Source organism: Liolophura sinensis, chromosome 10, assembly GCF_032854445.1.
Source record: "Liolophura sinensis isolate JHLJ2023 chromosome 10, CUHK_Ljap_v2, whole genome shotgun sequence".
NCBI classification, from domain to species: Eukaryota; Metazoa; Mollusca; class Polyplacophora; order Chitonida; family Chitonidae; genus Liolophura; species Liolophura sinensis.
The window spans coordinates 16,913,218-16,928,119 of record NC_088304.1 but is presented as its reverse complement, the minus strand read 5'-3'; the positions used below and the strand labels follow the sequence as shown (position 1 = coordinate 16,928,119).

The window sequence follows — 14,902 nt, the reverse complement described above, 5'->3', positions numbered from 1 at the left end:
AATAGATAAATGAAAGAAGCTCCCTAGGCTTATTTCCTTATGAATCAATGATTATCGGTATCGGAACTAATTTTGCTTGCTTTGCAGCAAGTGTTAGACTCTCTTTTGCAGGATGTGTGCTCTAAAATTTCAGTAATGCAAAGTACGTGACTACCACTGTATAAATTTGCAAGAAAAGCAAGTGGCTACAGGTTTGGTTCAATTGATTTCCTAATGATACTCAAAGGTATAGTCCTACGTGGTGCCACCTTCGTTCCAATATTTTGGTGTTCGTGGACAATGACCCTCCTGTTCAGTTGCAAGCTCCGATTCTTTTGGAAGTCAAAATTCATGATAATAGAAGAAGGTACGGTACAACTTTTCTGTCCGCACATTTTCTATGGGTTTTTTTTCTCTCTTTTACATTTTCTTGAGCTTTAAACAAGAAACAACAGCTGTAGATAAAAAGTGCTGTGAAATAAATGGCCGAGCAGTATGGATTTATTTATTTATCGGATTTATTTATTGGCGTTTTATGCCGTGCTCAAGAATATTTCACTTACATGACAGCAACCAGCATTGTAGTGGGAGGACACCGGGCTGAACCCTGGGCAACCCACGACCATTGGCAGGTTGCTGGCAGACCTTCCAACGTACAGCCAGAGAAGAAGCTAGCATGAGCTGGACTTGAACTCACAACGATCTCATTGAATAGAGGCTCCTGTGTCATCGCACTGCACTGGCGTGCTAACCACCTCGGCCATGGAGGCACCCAGCATGGAAAGTAGTATTCACACAAACTTGTTATAGACACAAACCAGGATGAAGAAAAAAATAGCATGAGATAAACGAATGACTGATCATGGCTTGCAGTGATCAGAGGAAATTATGCCTACCACAGCATTATATTAATAAACAGTGTGATCCAGACAGAGCTACGTGGAACCCTCATAGCTAGGTAAAAAGACATGTGAAGACCACAAGACAGCTCAGAGTTACCAGAACTGGATCACCATGGAGACCACAGGAAACACAGTCAACCATGGATTTATCTATTCGTGTTTTAAATAGTACTCAACAGTATTTCACTTATACCACGGCAGCCAAAATTATAGTGGGAGGTAACCGAGCAGAGCATACGAACGTCCACAGGTTGCTGGCAGCTGTTCCCATATACAACAGGACAGGAAACCAACATGGAAGGCTCGTGTGTCAGTCAACCATGAAGGCCAAAAGAAGTCAGAAACAGGAAAACCAAGGCAACCCTCAAACATGTGGATGAAACCTTACCTGAAAAGCCAAGGAACACACCTCCACCAAAAAAAACAACACAAAGTTTACAGATTGATTCTTTCACTTGTATTTATTTACATCAATTTTTCCAACACATCTCTTCACACAACCACACAAAAAGTTTCTTTGAATTCGATTAAACATTCAAATCTGCTGACCATGCCATTTTAGGTGAAGCATGTATTCAGAAATTTTGTTAAATAAACAAAGAGATAAATCTACTTACTTGTTATTTATGTAATTTTTGCTAGCCACCTGACCCTAATATTTTATGAGGCTTTGGTTTATCAATTATCAATAGTGTACCTAAGACTGAAATTTCTTCATTCTCAGTAGCGGCCGCCGCAGTCATATAATCTGTAAATCATCACGAACAGACATGAAACAGATTAAGAAGTTTGCATGCATATGTATTTACAAATCTCAAACAAAGATTAAAATAAAAAAACATACAACCTTGACCTTGACATCACTCATATCATTAGGCCAAAACTTGCTTATAAGAAAATCAAGCTTTTCTGTAAAACACATGGACTTTGACACATTGACTATGGTTTCCTTTCAACAATCAACATGATGCCTCATTGGAGTATCCATGTTTGGGTACTACCCAACCAGTTGAGCAAATCCACTTATGATAAAATGTATTGTTATGGTTATTAATCTCTTTGCTTAAAAATGGGATGCACAAAAGAATCAATCAAATTCACAAGATGATCATCAAGTAGCACAAAATTTGTAAAACAATCAGTTGAAATGGACCTTTTAGATTATAAAACGCCAAAAAACTGCAGGCAAAGTTTTAGAGTTCATCTTTCTGTCTTATCTTGAAAGAAGTTAGAATGCTTAAACGATCACCAAGCTGCTCTTTCTTCTTGTCACTGACTTTGCCAGCTTTTAGTTTTTCTACTCGAGCTATCTCCGTTTCCACAAAGTCTTTTCCTTTTTCAAGGATTTTTTTCATCGTTTTTATGTAAATTTCAGCAGAAGTTCTTTCTGAGTCACTGGTCAATTCTTTGATAGCCTCCTCTGCTTTTGCGATCACCTTCTCTTGTGCAGTTTTTTTACCCGCTTTGAAAAAGTCTTTCACCAAATTGTCAAAATTTTCCAGACATGCTGGCAGCCCTATCCACAGACCTGAAACATAAACCACCCAGTCATTAACAAATTATTTATTTGATTGGTGTTTTACGCCGTACTCAAGAATATTTCACTTATATGACGGCAGCCAGCATTATGGTGGGAAGAAGCCGGGCACAGCTCGGGGGGAACCCACGACCATTGGCAGGTTGCAGACCTTCCCACGACTGGAGAGAAAGCCACCATGAGCTACTCACAATGACCGCAATGGTGAGAGGCTCCGGAGTCATTACGCTGTGCTAGCGCCCTAACCAACTGAGCTACGGAGGCCTCTGATTAACGAATTACTATGATAAACCAACAGCCTGCGCACTTAACTATCCACACATAGTATTGCCAGCACGCAACCTCCATGGCAACAGACATCGTAGACAAATCACGTTGATACATGTATGGTAAATGTGTGAAAGTGATAAGTAATACATTTGTGAATTTTGTATGACCCTACAGTTGTTGCTGATTTTTTAGTTTACAATAAAGAAGTGAACAGTGTTGCCGTAGTGATTTTCTTAACATACTGAGCAATTGATCACACATTTTTTAACATTTCTCAGGTCTCCATTAAGGCTTTCACCTACCAACTCTACAATTGCAGGATTTCCTTTTGTGTCCGTCTGCTGATTTTTAATAACACTTCCGTATTTCAGACACCAAATAGTTAATTTGGAGTGACAATGTCAAGGTAGGTAAAGATCAGGACCTTATGTTTCTTATCAAACATACTGAAAAGACTTATTGGATCCATTTTCCATCTGCTCTTTTCACATTATCTAGTTCCATCAATATATTTATATAACTGAATGGGGTATTACGCTGTTCTCCAGAATATATGCATTTCATTTATAGCGCCAGTACTCTTTTGGCTTTAGAAAACCAGAGAGACCACTGAAAACCCACTTATACCTGGTGAACCAGTTAAATAAGCAAAAACAATTATGGGTTTGCACCACAAAAGAAATAAATGCTACAGTCATGCTGATCTGACAAACATGCTACACAGCTACATCAGAGGGTATACACACTCTTCCCACTTTAACTGTTCACTTCAGAAAAATGCTAGGGCCACTTGACGAGAACACTTACCAGACTGTTGTATGAGGAAGCTTTTGATATCATCAGCATTTTTGACATCTCCACTATAAGTTGCTTTTTCCTTGCCATCCATGAATAACTTGTACACGGGTAATTCTTCCTTTTTCACAGAAAATCTCTCCCCAAGGTCTGAGTTGTCCTTGTCACCGTAGTCTATAAACAAACATCCAGCATAATTCATATTTTAAGCCTCTAAGGACAAACCATTTGGCAAGATGACAACCTAACCTCCCTTAGGCCCCTTTTATCTTGTCACCTGCCCAATGGTCATGCTGTAATATCAGGGCCATGTCTATAAAAAACATTAATAATTCTGGTTTAATGGTAACGTTTTGACTGCATAAAGAAATTTCAAAAATGCAACTCAAAATGAGGTTTTCTAGGAGCTTTTAAGTCGGTGAATGAGTTTTTGTATGAAAACTTGAAATTCTGCCTGTTAGTTAAAATACATCTAATTTAGCCTGTGCAGCCAACAGTTTGGGATCTCAAACATTTTCCAGAACTGAAATGACTCTAGATATGGTATAATGTATTGTAATTTGGGCAGTGATAGAAACAGCACTGTAGCTCTCCTAATGATTGGAGATCGACAGCTACAGAGTAAAAGCTGGCAACATTTGGCAGGTACAGTTCAGTTGTCAAATCCAAAATGAGGCAATATGACAGAGAGTGGGTAACTTGTGTGAAGCAAAAATATTGCTTCATAATATGCAATCGGTGGTGGATAACTTCACCTTGAATGACAATATTATTGTGTTTTATCGAGAGTACGCCATTTCCATAGAGCAGCAGGTGCACCTAATTTGGCTAGTTTTCATTCTGTAGCTCCCCTTCCATTAACAAGAGGGCTGTTTTACTGTAAATTGGACAGTGACACCATTTCACATCTTTTCACTGAATTAACATCTTGTTTTGACACTAACACAATGGCGGTTAGTTTATAGCAGGATGAAACTGAAGTGCCTGGATGTAACTCCCCAATCTGTGGTTTTCCACATGTGATGCACAGATACCAAAACCAGACTGGTGGAAATCAAGATGATGGTTTAACGAGCCGGAGATTGTGAGAAACAGCCACTCAATTCTCATCAACCTATTATTGATTCTAAGGACCCACACACAGTAAGAACCTACAAATTCCCTGTTCAAGGTCAGTATTGAACCCAGACCATGTGCACCCCCAAATTATTGAGAACGTATGGTACATACTGGCCTCAAGACTGAAACAACAGACACGACAAGCTAAAAGACTGGATTTGAGAGGGGTCAGGTACATATAAGTGACTGTAACACAAAAACTAGTGGAGACATCAAGAAGATTAAAATAAAGCACATTTCAAGTTATCCAGAAATACATAGTATGTCTCGATTTAGTATCATTTTAAGGCCTATTTCTTGGAACACACGAATGGAAAATACAGCCACAAATGCTGGCCTCGGAAGTCATTTTTAATGGTTTATCTCCTCTTTTTGCCCTACAAGTTTTGGTCCCAAGACTCAACTTCTGAGTGGAGCAATCACGTCTGTGTTTTTCTTCAGTTCAGTTCAAGAAAGAGACTGAAAATAAAGCAATCATGTGCAAAACATATTTTCTGGATATCTTGAAATGTGCTCTTTTTAAATCTGTTTCCTTGATAAATGTCCAGGCAGAACAGTTTCTGTATCATGGTCACTTCTGCATACTACTGAAAACGTCAGTTTGAGGAAGTGTTGACATAGCACTTTGATTAATACTGCCTGAATACATTGTCGCTGACCTGCAATTTGAACTTCCCCAATGATCAGATCAGGTTGCGATATAGTGGATGAAGCCACTTTTTTAAATGCATCCTGCTTGTCTCCATATGGGTAGGTTTCATCAAACTTCACCAGAACCACCTTGTGCCTGTTAATAATCTGCAAAATACATACAAACATACATATACAATATAATGAAACATTTCAATAAAATTGGCAGAAAGATCCTGCTCCCCTGTAACAAACGGCCTCTGCATAAATTTACCACCTCTAAGCATTGTAAAGGAATAGCTTTACCCTCTGGGGAGGTCAGTAATCACCTGTTATCCAAAATTTTACAAGGGATGAATGGCAGCAAGCCATGCATGAGGATGTGAGTGCTGTCCATATATTAAAAAAGTGAAAAATCATCCAGGGCTACGTCTATTTGTGTATGAAGTACATGTACGCTGGATAAACATTATATCTAAGACTAATATTTATTATTTATTTATTCATTTATTTGATACGTGTTTCACGCCATATTCAAGAATATTTCGCTTATACGACGGCGGCCAGCATTATGGTGGTAGGAAACCGGGCAGAGCCTGGGGGAAACCCACGCCCATCCGCCGGTTGCTGGCAGACCTTCCCATGTACGGAGAGGAAGCCAGCATGAGCTGGACTTGAACTCCCAGCGACCGCATTGGTGAGAGACTCCTGGGTCATTACGCTGGTAATTATATATATATATATATATATATATATGTATATATATATATATATTACTCCCAAATTATATGTACAGTGTACATACAATTTGAGACAATTAAAAAAAAAAAAAAAAAAAAAAAAAAAATGGGGGCGGGGTGGGGGGGGTGTAGGGAGGATAATTAGACAACACTATTTTAGTATCTACAAGGCCACTTACGAATTCCATACAGACAGTTGACCAAACTACTGTCAGCTATTGCACAAGTGGCCTCCGTGGTTCTGCACGCCAGCAGGGCGCAATGATCCAGGGGCCTCTCCGCAACGTGGCCGCCGTGAGTTCAAGTCCAGCTCATGCTGGTTTCCTAGCAGGGTCTCTTGACACCTGCTGATAGTCCTGAATTTCCCCGGGGCTCTGCCCGGCTTCCTTCCACCATAATGCTGGACGCCGTCATATGAGTGAAAATTCTCGAGTACAGCGTAAAACACAAATCATATCGATAAATAAATCATATCATGCAGATGGAGTCAGAGCATTCTTTGTAATGACATAGCTTGCAAAGACAGCCCCAGTACCTTATCAAATACGCCAGAATTCAGAGACACTGATCCCTTTACAATGTCACCGTGGATGACTTGAAATGCAGAGATGATGCACGCAAATCCGACGATAATTTTGTTATTCTCGACCATTTTCTCTCGCTGCCAACTTCCCTCTCGCTTGCTCTGAGTGTGAACTGAAGCCGTGATATGCTGGGATGTGTTAGTTGGCTGGCAAAGCCTGCTGATGTGGACCAATCAAATACCGCCACACAAATCTCACCGCGTCGATTGGTCCGAATCTTTCAGAGTCGCTAAATGTGAGTGGCTAAAGCCTTGGTAATTTACCGCTGCCTTCTTGGTTGATTACAAATGGCGGGGATCGAAGACTTCATTTCTGACAGAATGACGAGAATCGGTGCCTGTGATTCTTTTGTAGACGATCCGGTACGAAGAAATATCTCGTCGGCTGTATCTACACTTGTTATTTAGAATTATCCGTTGCCATGTATTTTGTCACACACACGTTGCCACACTTGAACTGTTTTGAGAACACTTTTAACCATTGCTGTTGTTGCAACGTTTTAGAAGCACCGGTTGGAGCATGTCCCGGTAGTGATTCTATGGTTAGGCTTAAATTTTATGCTAAGTTAGACCTTGTCTTTACAACTACTAGTACACTACGCCGGGGTAGTGTCTTTACAGTAATAAGTATGTGTGAAAATAGAATGAAATTGGAGATTTAGAAGAGCTGTCTTACCCTATCTTGTCCTCTCTGCCCCACGGTTTAGAAATACATTTATGGATGAGATTATGACAGAATCAAAGATGGCAAACTATTGTAGGAGCCGTATATTCTTACCGCTGTTTGTCTTAATTTTACAGCTATGAATGTAATGAAGATTATTGTATTTTTGGTGAAATGTGCTGTCAGAGAGGAGGATTAAAATATTTTGATGTAATGCTAACTATTAGAACCTCAGTCAGGGTTGGGATACATTTGGGTTACGAATGGGTCGCGGTCTGTCTAGTGATGGGGAACGGTCACTCGTTCACCATGAGCTAAGGCCGAGATTCAAATATTTTAAGTTCACAGGGAAAAGGCCGTTAAAATCTGAATTGCAAGACGTGTTTAAGTCAATTTACTCCGGCACTTAAATACTGTCAGCATTTTGTACGACGAGCGGCCCCCGCTGATAGCAGTTTATGTAGCATTTCGGGTATTAACCGTGCCTCCACATTAAAGACTTCCATGTAACCGCGCACGCTGAGAGTCAGCTAAAATGGCCCGTTGATGTTCCCGTAAAAATGTTGAAAAGTAAGGGGCAACTTTTGAGTCTGTCACGGAAAAAACATTTTTTGACTTTTGTTGGACCTTCACGACGACTTTACATATGAGACGAGTGAGGGCAAACCATTGACTAGACTCCAATGCAAAGTTTGTTCGGAACATATTTCCAAGATTCGCGGCAAGGCAAAGATTCAAGGCATCAGTGGATAGTCATTGCAGTCCCTCATAAACCATGGGGAAGGCAAAACTTATGTTCACAAATCCAATGTGACAAGACATGTCAAGTCCGGGTCTTTGCATGACTGGGCAAAGTAAAAATTCTGTTCAGTTGCGCAAGAAACATTGTCAACAACAACAACACCCACTGTTTGCACCACAAGTGACGCCATTGAAAGTAGGCCTCATGGCAGTTCAACATCACAACAGGGGTCTGCCATTCAAAAATTATTCTTAAAATGTGTCACAGTGTGCTTTATTCAACGAAAGGAATTATTTATTTTACAATGAGGTATATTCATTGTGTAAAACATATTTTACTGGAAAGGCACAATGAAATAACTGTATGGACTTTTGCAGAAGAATATTCTGTTAGATTCTAACTAATCAATAACATATATTGAATGAACGGGTGGTGGGTTACTCCACATAAAAAAGTGCAACCTGCAAACAGGTTACCATCATCAGAGCTTAATGTCAACCCTGCTCAGTGATTTTACTTCAGCTTTTATCTCAACTGCATAAACAGCACCTCACATGAATTCCACCCAGTGATGCTAAATTCACGACACAGCAAACTTTCACAACAGACTTGGGTATGGTGCACTTTTTAGGTTTAATGTGTATGCATGCTTTACAGGAACAAGAACTCTATCAAAACCTTTAACTTAGTGTGGTTAATGCGAAATGACAGTGAATGCCTTATGAAATTGGAGCTGGCTAGGTAAAGTACATCTGTACCTAATAATAAGCTGATGGGAGGAGAGTGAAAACTAATGAAATTGGATGAGTAATTTAGCTGTTTAAATGTGGATCCTTGGCTAAAGTTTACAGAGAAAAGGTATGGGCTTACCTAGTCTTGTACAATCATCCTCATTTAATTATCAAGCTAGCGATGTCCGATATCATCTACCTTGATTTACTGAGCCATATTAACTCTTCAAAATCTTTAACTTTCCTTCATAAATTTCGCATGATTCTTGGTCCAATCAGATTCCACTTTAGTTATTGACACTGACAGGAGTTCAAAACATCATGGGATGTCGTTGCAATGAGAAGTACATGTATGCCGTGTATGGATTAAATTTATTTCATAAGACGTAAAAGTGCTAGTGCAAAAAATAACTCCCTCCACATCAAATTGTTAAGTGATTCCCCCGATGCTCATTTTAAGGCAAAGTTGGCTTGAGAGAAATTAGTGGCAAAGCAACAACAATATTTATTTATTGATTTATTTACTTGATTGGTGTTTTACGCCGTTCTCAAGAATATTTCCACTTATACAAAGGCGGTCAGCACTGGTGGAAACCGGGCAGAGCCCGGGGGAAACCCATGACCATCCGCAGGTTGCTGCAGACCTTCCCACGTACGCCTGGAGAGGAAGCCAGCATGAGCTGGACTTGAACTCACAGCGACCGCATTGGTCAGAGACTCCTGGGTCATTACGCTGTGCTAGCGCACTAACCAACTGAGCCACGGAGGCCCCCCCAATAACAACATAGGCCCCCCCAACAACAACATAGGCCACATTGATCAGCTGTTTGGTATTGCCTAACAACACAGGGACTTTCCGCTGTTTGTTTCAAGTAAAAGCACATTGATTGATCATAGCTTATTGCTGTTGTACATGTATAATGTGTCAAGGAATAAATTGGATCCAAATGTACATGCATTTGCCTCGAAACGAGAAAATATCCAATTGGCTGAAAATGACCTGGTGGAAGTATGTGGGGCGCAGTGCCATTGGCTGTCGAAAGAATAGGTTTCTGAAGATATTTACAAGGGTGATTACGAAGCCTTTAGCAAATGTCAACCTTGTTGACAGGAAGATGTGTACAATATGACTGTGTAATTAATATGTAGTCCTGACTTGACACAGAGCCATATTTCCATTACTGCTGTAGCTATACCTCTATTATTGTGATACTGTGCCAGTCCATTTTAAAATGTTTAAAGAGAGAAGTGTATTAGCCATCAAGCTAATGGTATGAAGTAGTTCTAGTCAGAAGTCGAACCATTTACAATTATGATCTGTAAGTGAATGGCAGGTGGATATTCTTGGTTGTTTACAGAGATCGTAAAACAAAGAAGACTTGCAACTTGAGGTAGACATTTCTCACAGAAGATGGCAGCTGGAACCCCCATGGTGAGCCTGTGGGTGAAGGCAGAACCCTTCAGCTATGGAGCTCTGCCTGTGCCTCCCCATCCACGATTGTCTACAAACGTAAGTATAACTCGAGCTGCCTTTGTAAGTCTCTGCAGATGTAAGGACACATTATGCGGTAAAACTTGTGTTGACCAACCATGTCCGGTACTGGAAGGAAATGGTCGTGGGTTTCCCCAGGGCTCTGCTCGGTTTCCTCCCACCATAATGCTGGCCGTCGTCATATAAGTGAAATATTCTTGAATACGGTGTAAAACCCCAATCAAATAAATAAATACCGTGAGAAAATGTCAGTTTTGACAAGATGACAGTTTATTGCAACAACAACAACAACAGTCCCGTCCTCTGTGGCTGTACGTGGGAAGGTCTGCCAGCAATCTGCCCATGATCGTGGGTTTCCCCCGGGCTCTGCCCGATTTCCTCTCACCATAATGCTGGCTGCCGTCGTATAAGTGAAATATTCTTGAGTAAGGCGTAAAACACCGATCAAATAAATAATTAAATTTATCACCTGGGGAATTTGTTTCATACTCGTGAATTGTTTGTTACTCGCTAAGGTAAAACTTCCTCCGTCTTATAGCTGAGCGTAGTTCGTCCAACATGTCCTGTGCCACGAGTCTCTTTGTCAGTTTCGGGAAATAAGTCTTTATCAGTCAGACATTTCCAATTCAGTTCCAAATGAACCAGTACATGCATTAACTGGATTAAAGTATGTACACAAAGACATTCTTTGTTCCTCTGCCAATTTTTTCCACATTGTGTAGCCTTTATGACGAGTAAATCCAATTCTCTGTTGTGACGTACGCTGACATGCTGTGTTGACATCGTGACCCAATAAACCAGGTTTTTGCTTCCCACATATTCGTGGTTGACCTTTCATGACGTCACTAGGGGTGCTTACGATGGTACGGAAACACCCGTACCATCCTAGCCTTGCTAATCGTGTGAAGTAATTTGCCATTATTGTAATGTGATTCATCCTCATAAACTGGCAACGCCGGTGTTTCCTCATAATTGTAAATGCCCTATGTTTTGATCAGCTGGCTTTCAGTTTTGACAGACAGGAAGCCATGTGACTGGAGAGACACAAATTTGCAATTGACTGAAGGATATGGAGCAGAATGACGAACTCCACAGTTTGTGCGAACTGTCAAATTACCTTTGCAGTGAAAAAGGGGGGGGGGGTTATCTTTGGCATCCGTTCCATTCAATTTCATGAATAGGTCAACCGCTGCTGCACATACTTGCCTCGCTGACCCAGATTTTAGAAACATGGCAGTGCGTGGTGATCTGCTAAATATGAGCAAATTTTGGTCTTTGGCGAAAATTTACAGGAGAATGGTATGTGAAGGCAAAGGGAGATTGTGGCAAATTGTGCGTAAATTTTTCAGCTTTCGGAATTGACGTGGGAAAAGGAACTCCACTGCAGTAGGAGAACAGTTCCGACTGTAAAGAAACAAAATGTTCGTGTAGACTGACATACTGTATTGGAATTACATCGACACAAGATGCTGATGACAGATCGGTCTCTGCTGTCATCTTGCCGTTAACTGAGGTCATAAATGACGCTAACTCATGTACGAAACTTTAGGTTGTTTACAGTGTATGTAATTTCAATAGTACAGTCAAACAAAGTCCATTTTGAAGATGGATTTTTCATGTATATATTGGCTCATTTCTTTTAAAGTCAGTTTAGGCATATAGAAAGATCCAGTGATTCATAAATTTATTGATTATTGATATAAGTTACTGACAAACAAGAAAGAAGAAAAAGTTGTTACTTGTAATATATTAGCTCAGAAACTTACAGTCTGGATGGAGCTTAAATCCATGGTTAAAATCTTTTCTGTTTCAGAATCTGAAGAAAATTGTTCCTTACTGTAAAACAAAAGGGAAAAATGGTTTTCCTAGAATGAAGTAAGTGTATTATTCTTGAATACTTTGATGGATGGGATTTTGTATTTTTTCATGGTCTGCTGTCTTTATGGCTTTCTCATTTTTGTAAACCTTAAATGTGTGCTTGGGGTTTAACGTCGTTTGTAAACCTTAAAGTTCAAGTGTTTATCAGCAGAGTAGGGAAGAAACTCAGCCCCACAAATTACCTTATAAAACACTGGCACAAGGCTTTTTTTTAATGTACCTGCATATTTTGCCAATTTCAGGAACATTATGAGTTGTTTTCCACTATTCACTTTCAATTAGGGCATGGTTTCCTATTTAATAATATTTTTTTTATATTATTAATATTAATTTTTTTGGGATGCTCTTTTTTTTTCCAAGTTATTCTGTGTGGAAACATATTGCTTGTAACAAGCTGCAGTTGACAGAAGATCTAGCTTGGATGTAAGTAGACAAATTAAACTTTGTATTTGTTTACTTTTTATGACTTAAAAACATTACAACTGAAAATCCCATTTGTGTCAACAATGACGGCCTTCTGACGGGAATAAATCCACAAAAACTGTGGATAAACTCCACAAAAACTCATGGGACCATAAGGTGAATGAATCAATAAGAATCAAACAAAATGTGTCACTTGAAAAACAAACTTTAGGTGAAATATATAATCTTGCATTACATCTGAATTTTAGTTATTGTCTCTCCATGTATATTAACGGGAAATTAAAAAAAAAATCTGATCGATCAGTACCGGTAAATGTGCGAATAACTTTATTTTCATCATCATTGAAGTGGTTTATTGTAGTCCGTTAATTAGTAAGCAGTCTGCAGGCTATGCCTAAAATATTGCCAGTAGAATTCTACACGTGCAGAGTTGAAATTTAATACGTGTATGTCTGAATGTTGATTCACTTTTACCATCATGAAAATTTATAATCTGTGACATAAATAATTTAGTAGCAAAACTGAGAAATAACATTTCATATTTAAGTTTCGTATTTCTTTGTCATTTGATATGTAGGAGAAAGTCTAGCCACAATTCATGCCCCTGAATATTTTTGTCTGACACTTAAATGAAATGTGTTGCTGAAACCACTACACAGGACAGCTTAAAATTTACCCTCTGCCCACCATCCCCACCCCACAAGTCACGCTACAAATCTTCTGAGGTATATAATTAATGTGACGTTAAATTGTTTTCTACAGAGGAGCTATATTCATCGGTAAAGGACAGATAGAGTAGATGGTGGATTAGTGTTGTTCTCCTTGCTTTGTGTTCCAGGTATTTTACTGTGTGTCACCTGCTGAGTGAGGCCACCAGTGCTAGGGACCGTGCAGACTTTGACCTGAGGTTGGCCAGGTGTACAGTACAGGTGGAGAGAGGTTAGACAAGTAGGCTGCAGCAGTTTGGTGGATTTAAGCCCAGCGGCTGACATAGTACTGTATGTGTTTGCAAGTTAGTGCATGGGATAGTTACATGTAATATATTTCCCTTAGTCTTCATTGTGTTGTATGAGCATTTATAATTGTGGGCTAAAGATATACTTGTGTACATCAGTTGTGTAGGATTGTAGCATCAGTGTTTAAATCTGAAAGTGAGTGGATTGGACTTGTGATTATAAGCAGAGACATCAGAGTTAAAAAGATATAATAATCTACTGTAAAGGAAGGAATCTGCATGTTTGTTTTCCCACGGATTTTCTCCGCAAAAGTTCATTAGATAAGCTTCACCATGACTGGGTGTTCTGCAGAAGACCTAATGTAGAGCCATGTCCAGGTGTTAAAAATGCGCAAATTATGACGAATGAGCAGTGCGTTAATCCTGGCTTATGATTTCTCACGTATGATCCATTTTCTGACAGATGCCCTGAAGAACAGCCTGAGCGTGAGCACATTCGTGTTTGTGTTGTATCTCTACATCCAGCAGCTCCACAAAGTCTCCCTGAAGGCGTCACTCTTGGCTGGAGATGAATATCCTTTGGAACTGAGACTCAGAACAAATCTTCAGCAGAAAACAAACCTCTAGCACATTGCCACTACTCCACTAGATAGCCAAATAAGCAACTTTCCTCACAGAGTGACATCCCTTTGGCGTTATAGAGCCAGTCTGCCAGTTTTGACAAGGGCGGTATATAGAATATAGAAAACGTTCGGATTATAAGAGGTTCAAGCCATTCTTGAATCCCTATTATATCCGTTAGGAATATTTGTTTTTATTATAATTATTGTTATTATTATTATTAATCTGGGTGAAATTGTGATGAGTTTCTAGGAAAAACAGCGTGTCAGATATGTATGAAATGTTAATATGTTTTTATGTGTCACTTGAAGTTGTGCATCGTAACTTTTTGGGCAGATATGGTCATGTGACTTGGCAGCCATCTTGGATTTGGATGAAAAATTTTAAAAAATCTCCTCCGCCCGAATGGCTTATGCAAATGGGGTGAAATTTTAACTGCAGTTGCACAAATCCTAGGTACAGTCAGGGTGTGATTGTGTATTTTCTCCGTTGGAAATTGTACAATCTCGCTATTGGGTGAAAATGTCATGTGACAAAAAAAATCTGTTTTTTGCTAATACTTTCTTCATTTCCAAAGATGATGTGCGGCAAATAGTCCTATCTGATGCAGTTTTGGACGCTGATTCTGAATATGCATTTTTTTGCAAAACTAGAAGTGGGTATATCTCCTTAAGCAATGAAGCTGCAATCTTAAGGCCTGACATCATCCCAAGGCAAGCAGACAACCTTTATATAGTCGGAAGTGAGGTCAGCAAACCGGAAGTGGTACATGCCACAAAAAAAAAAATCGCCATTTTTACATTTTTTAAAATTGAAAAACTTCTTATAGCTAGAAAAGCTG

At 39.5% G+C, this 14,902-nt stretch overlaps 2 protein-coding genes across 3 annotated transcripts in view; one reads left to right on the top strand and one right to left on the bottom strand.

Annotated features, from left to right (window-relative positions):
* Positions 1-1,335: 1,335 nt before the first annotated feature.
* On the bottom strand, positions 1,336-6,663 carry LOC135476710 (endoplasmic reticulum resident protein 29-like). The gene is made up of 4 exons (XM_064756823.1): positions 6,508-6,663; positions 5,262-5,400; positions 3,496-3,657; positions 1,336-2,409 (listed from the first exon to the last, which is right to left on the bottom strand). The coding sequence occupies exons 1-4, from the start codon at positions 6,622-6,624 to the stop codon at positions 2,075-2,077; spliced, it is 753 nt and encodes a 250-aa protein (XP_064612893.1). The 5' UTR covers positions 6,625-6,663; the 3' UTR covers positions 1,336-2,074.
* Positions 6,664-6,852: 189 nt separating this feature from the next.
* The window catches only part of LOC135476413 (TBCC domain-containing protein 1-like), a 28,617-nt gene continuing 20,567 nt past the window's right edge, over positions 6,853-14,902 (top strand). For both annotated transcript variants that reach the window (XM_064756422.1, XM_064756421.1), the window contains exons 1-6: positions 6,853-6,918; positions 10,051-10,202; positions 11,998-12,059; positions 12,423-12,485; positions 13,324-13,424; positions 13,904-14,014. In XM_064756422.1, the coding sequence (XP_064612492.1) occupies positions 10,104-10,202; positions 11,998-12,059; positions 12,423-12,485; positions 13,324-13,424; positions 13,904-14,014 (436 nt within the window). In that variant the 5' untranslated portion in view covers positions 6,853-6,918; positions 10,051-10,103. The remainder of the gene's footprint in view (positions 6,919-10,050; positions 10,203-11,997; positions 12,060-12,422; positions 12,486-13,323; positions 13,425-13,903; positions 14,015-14,902) is intronic.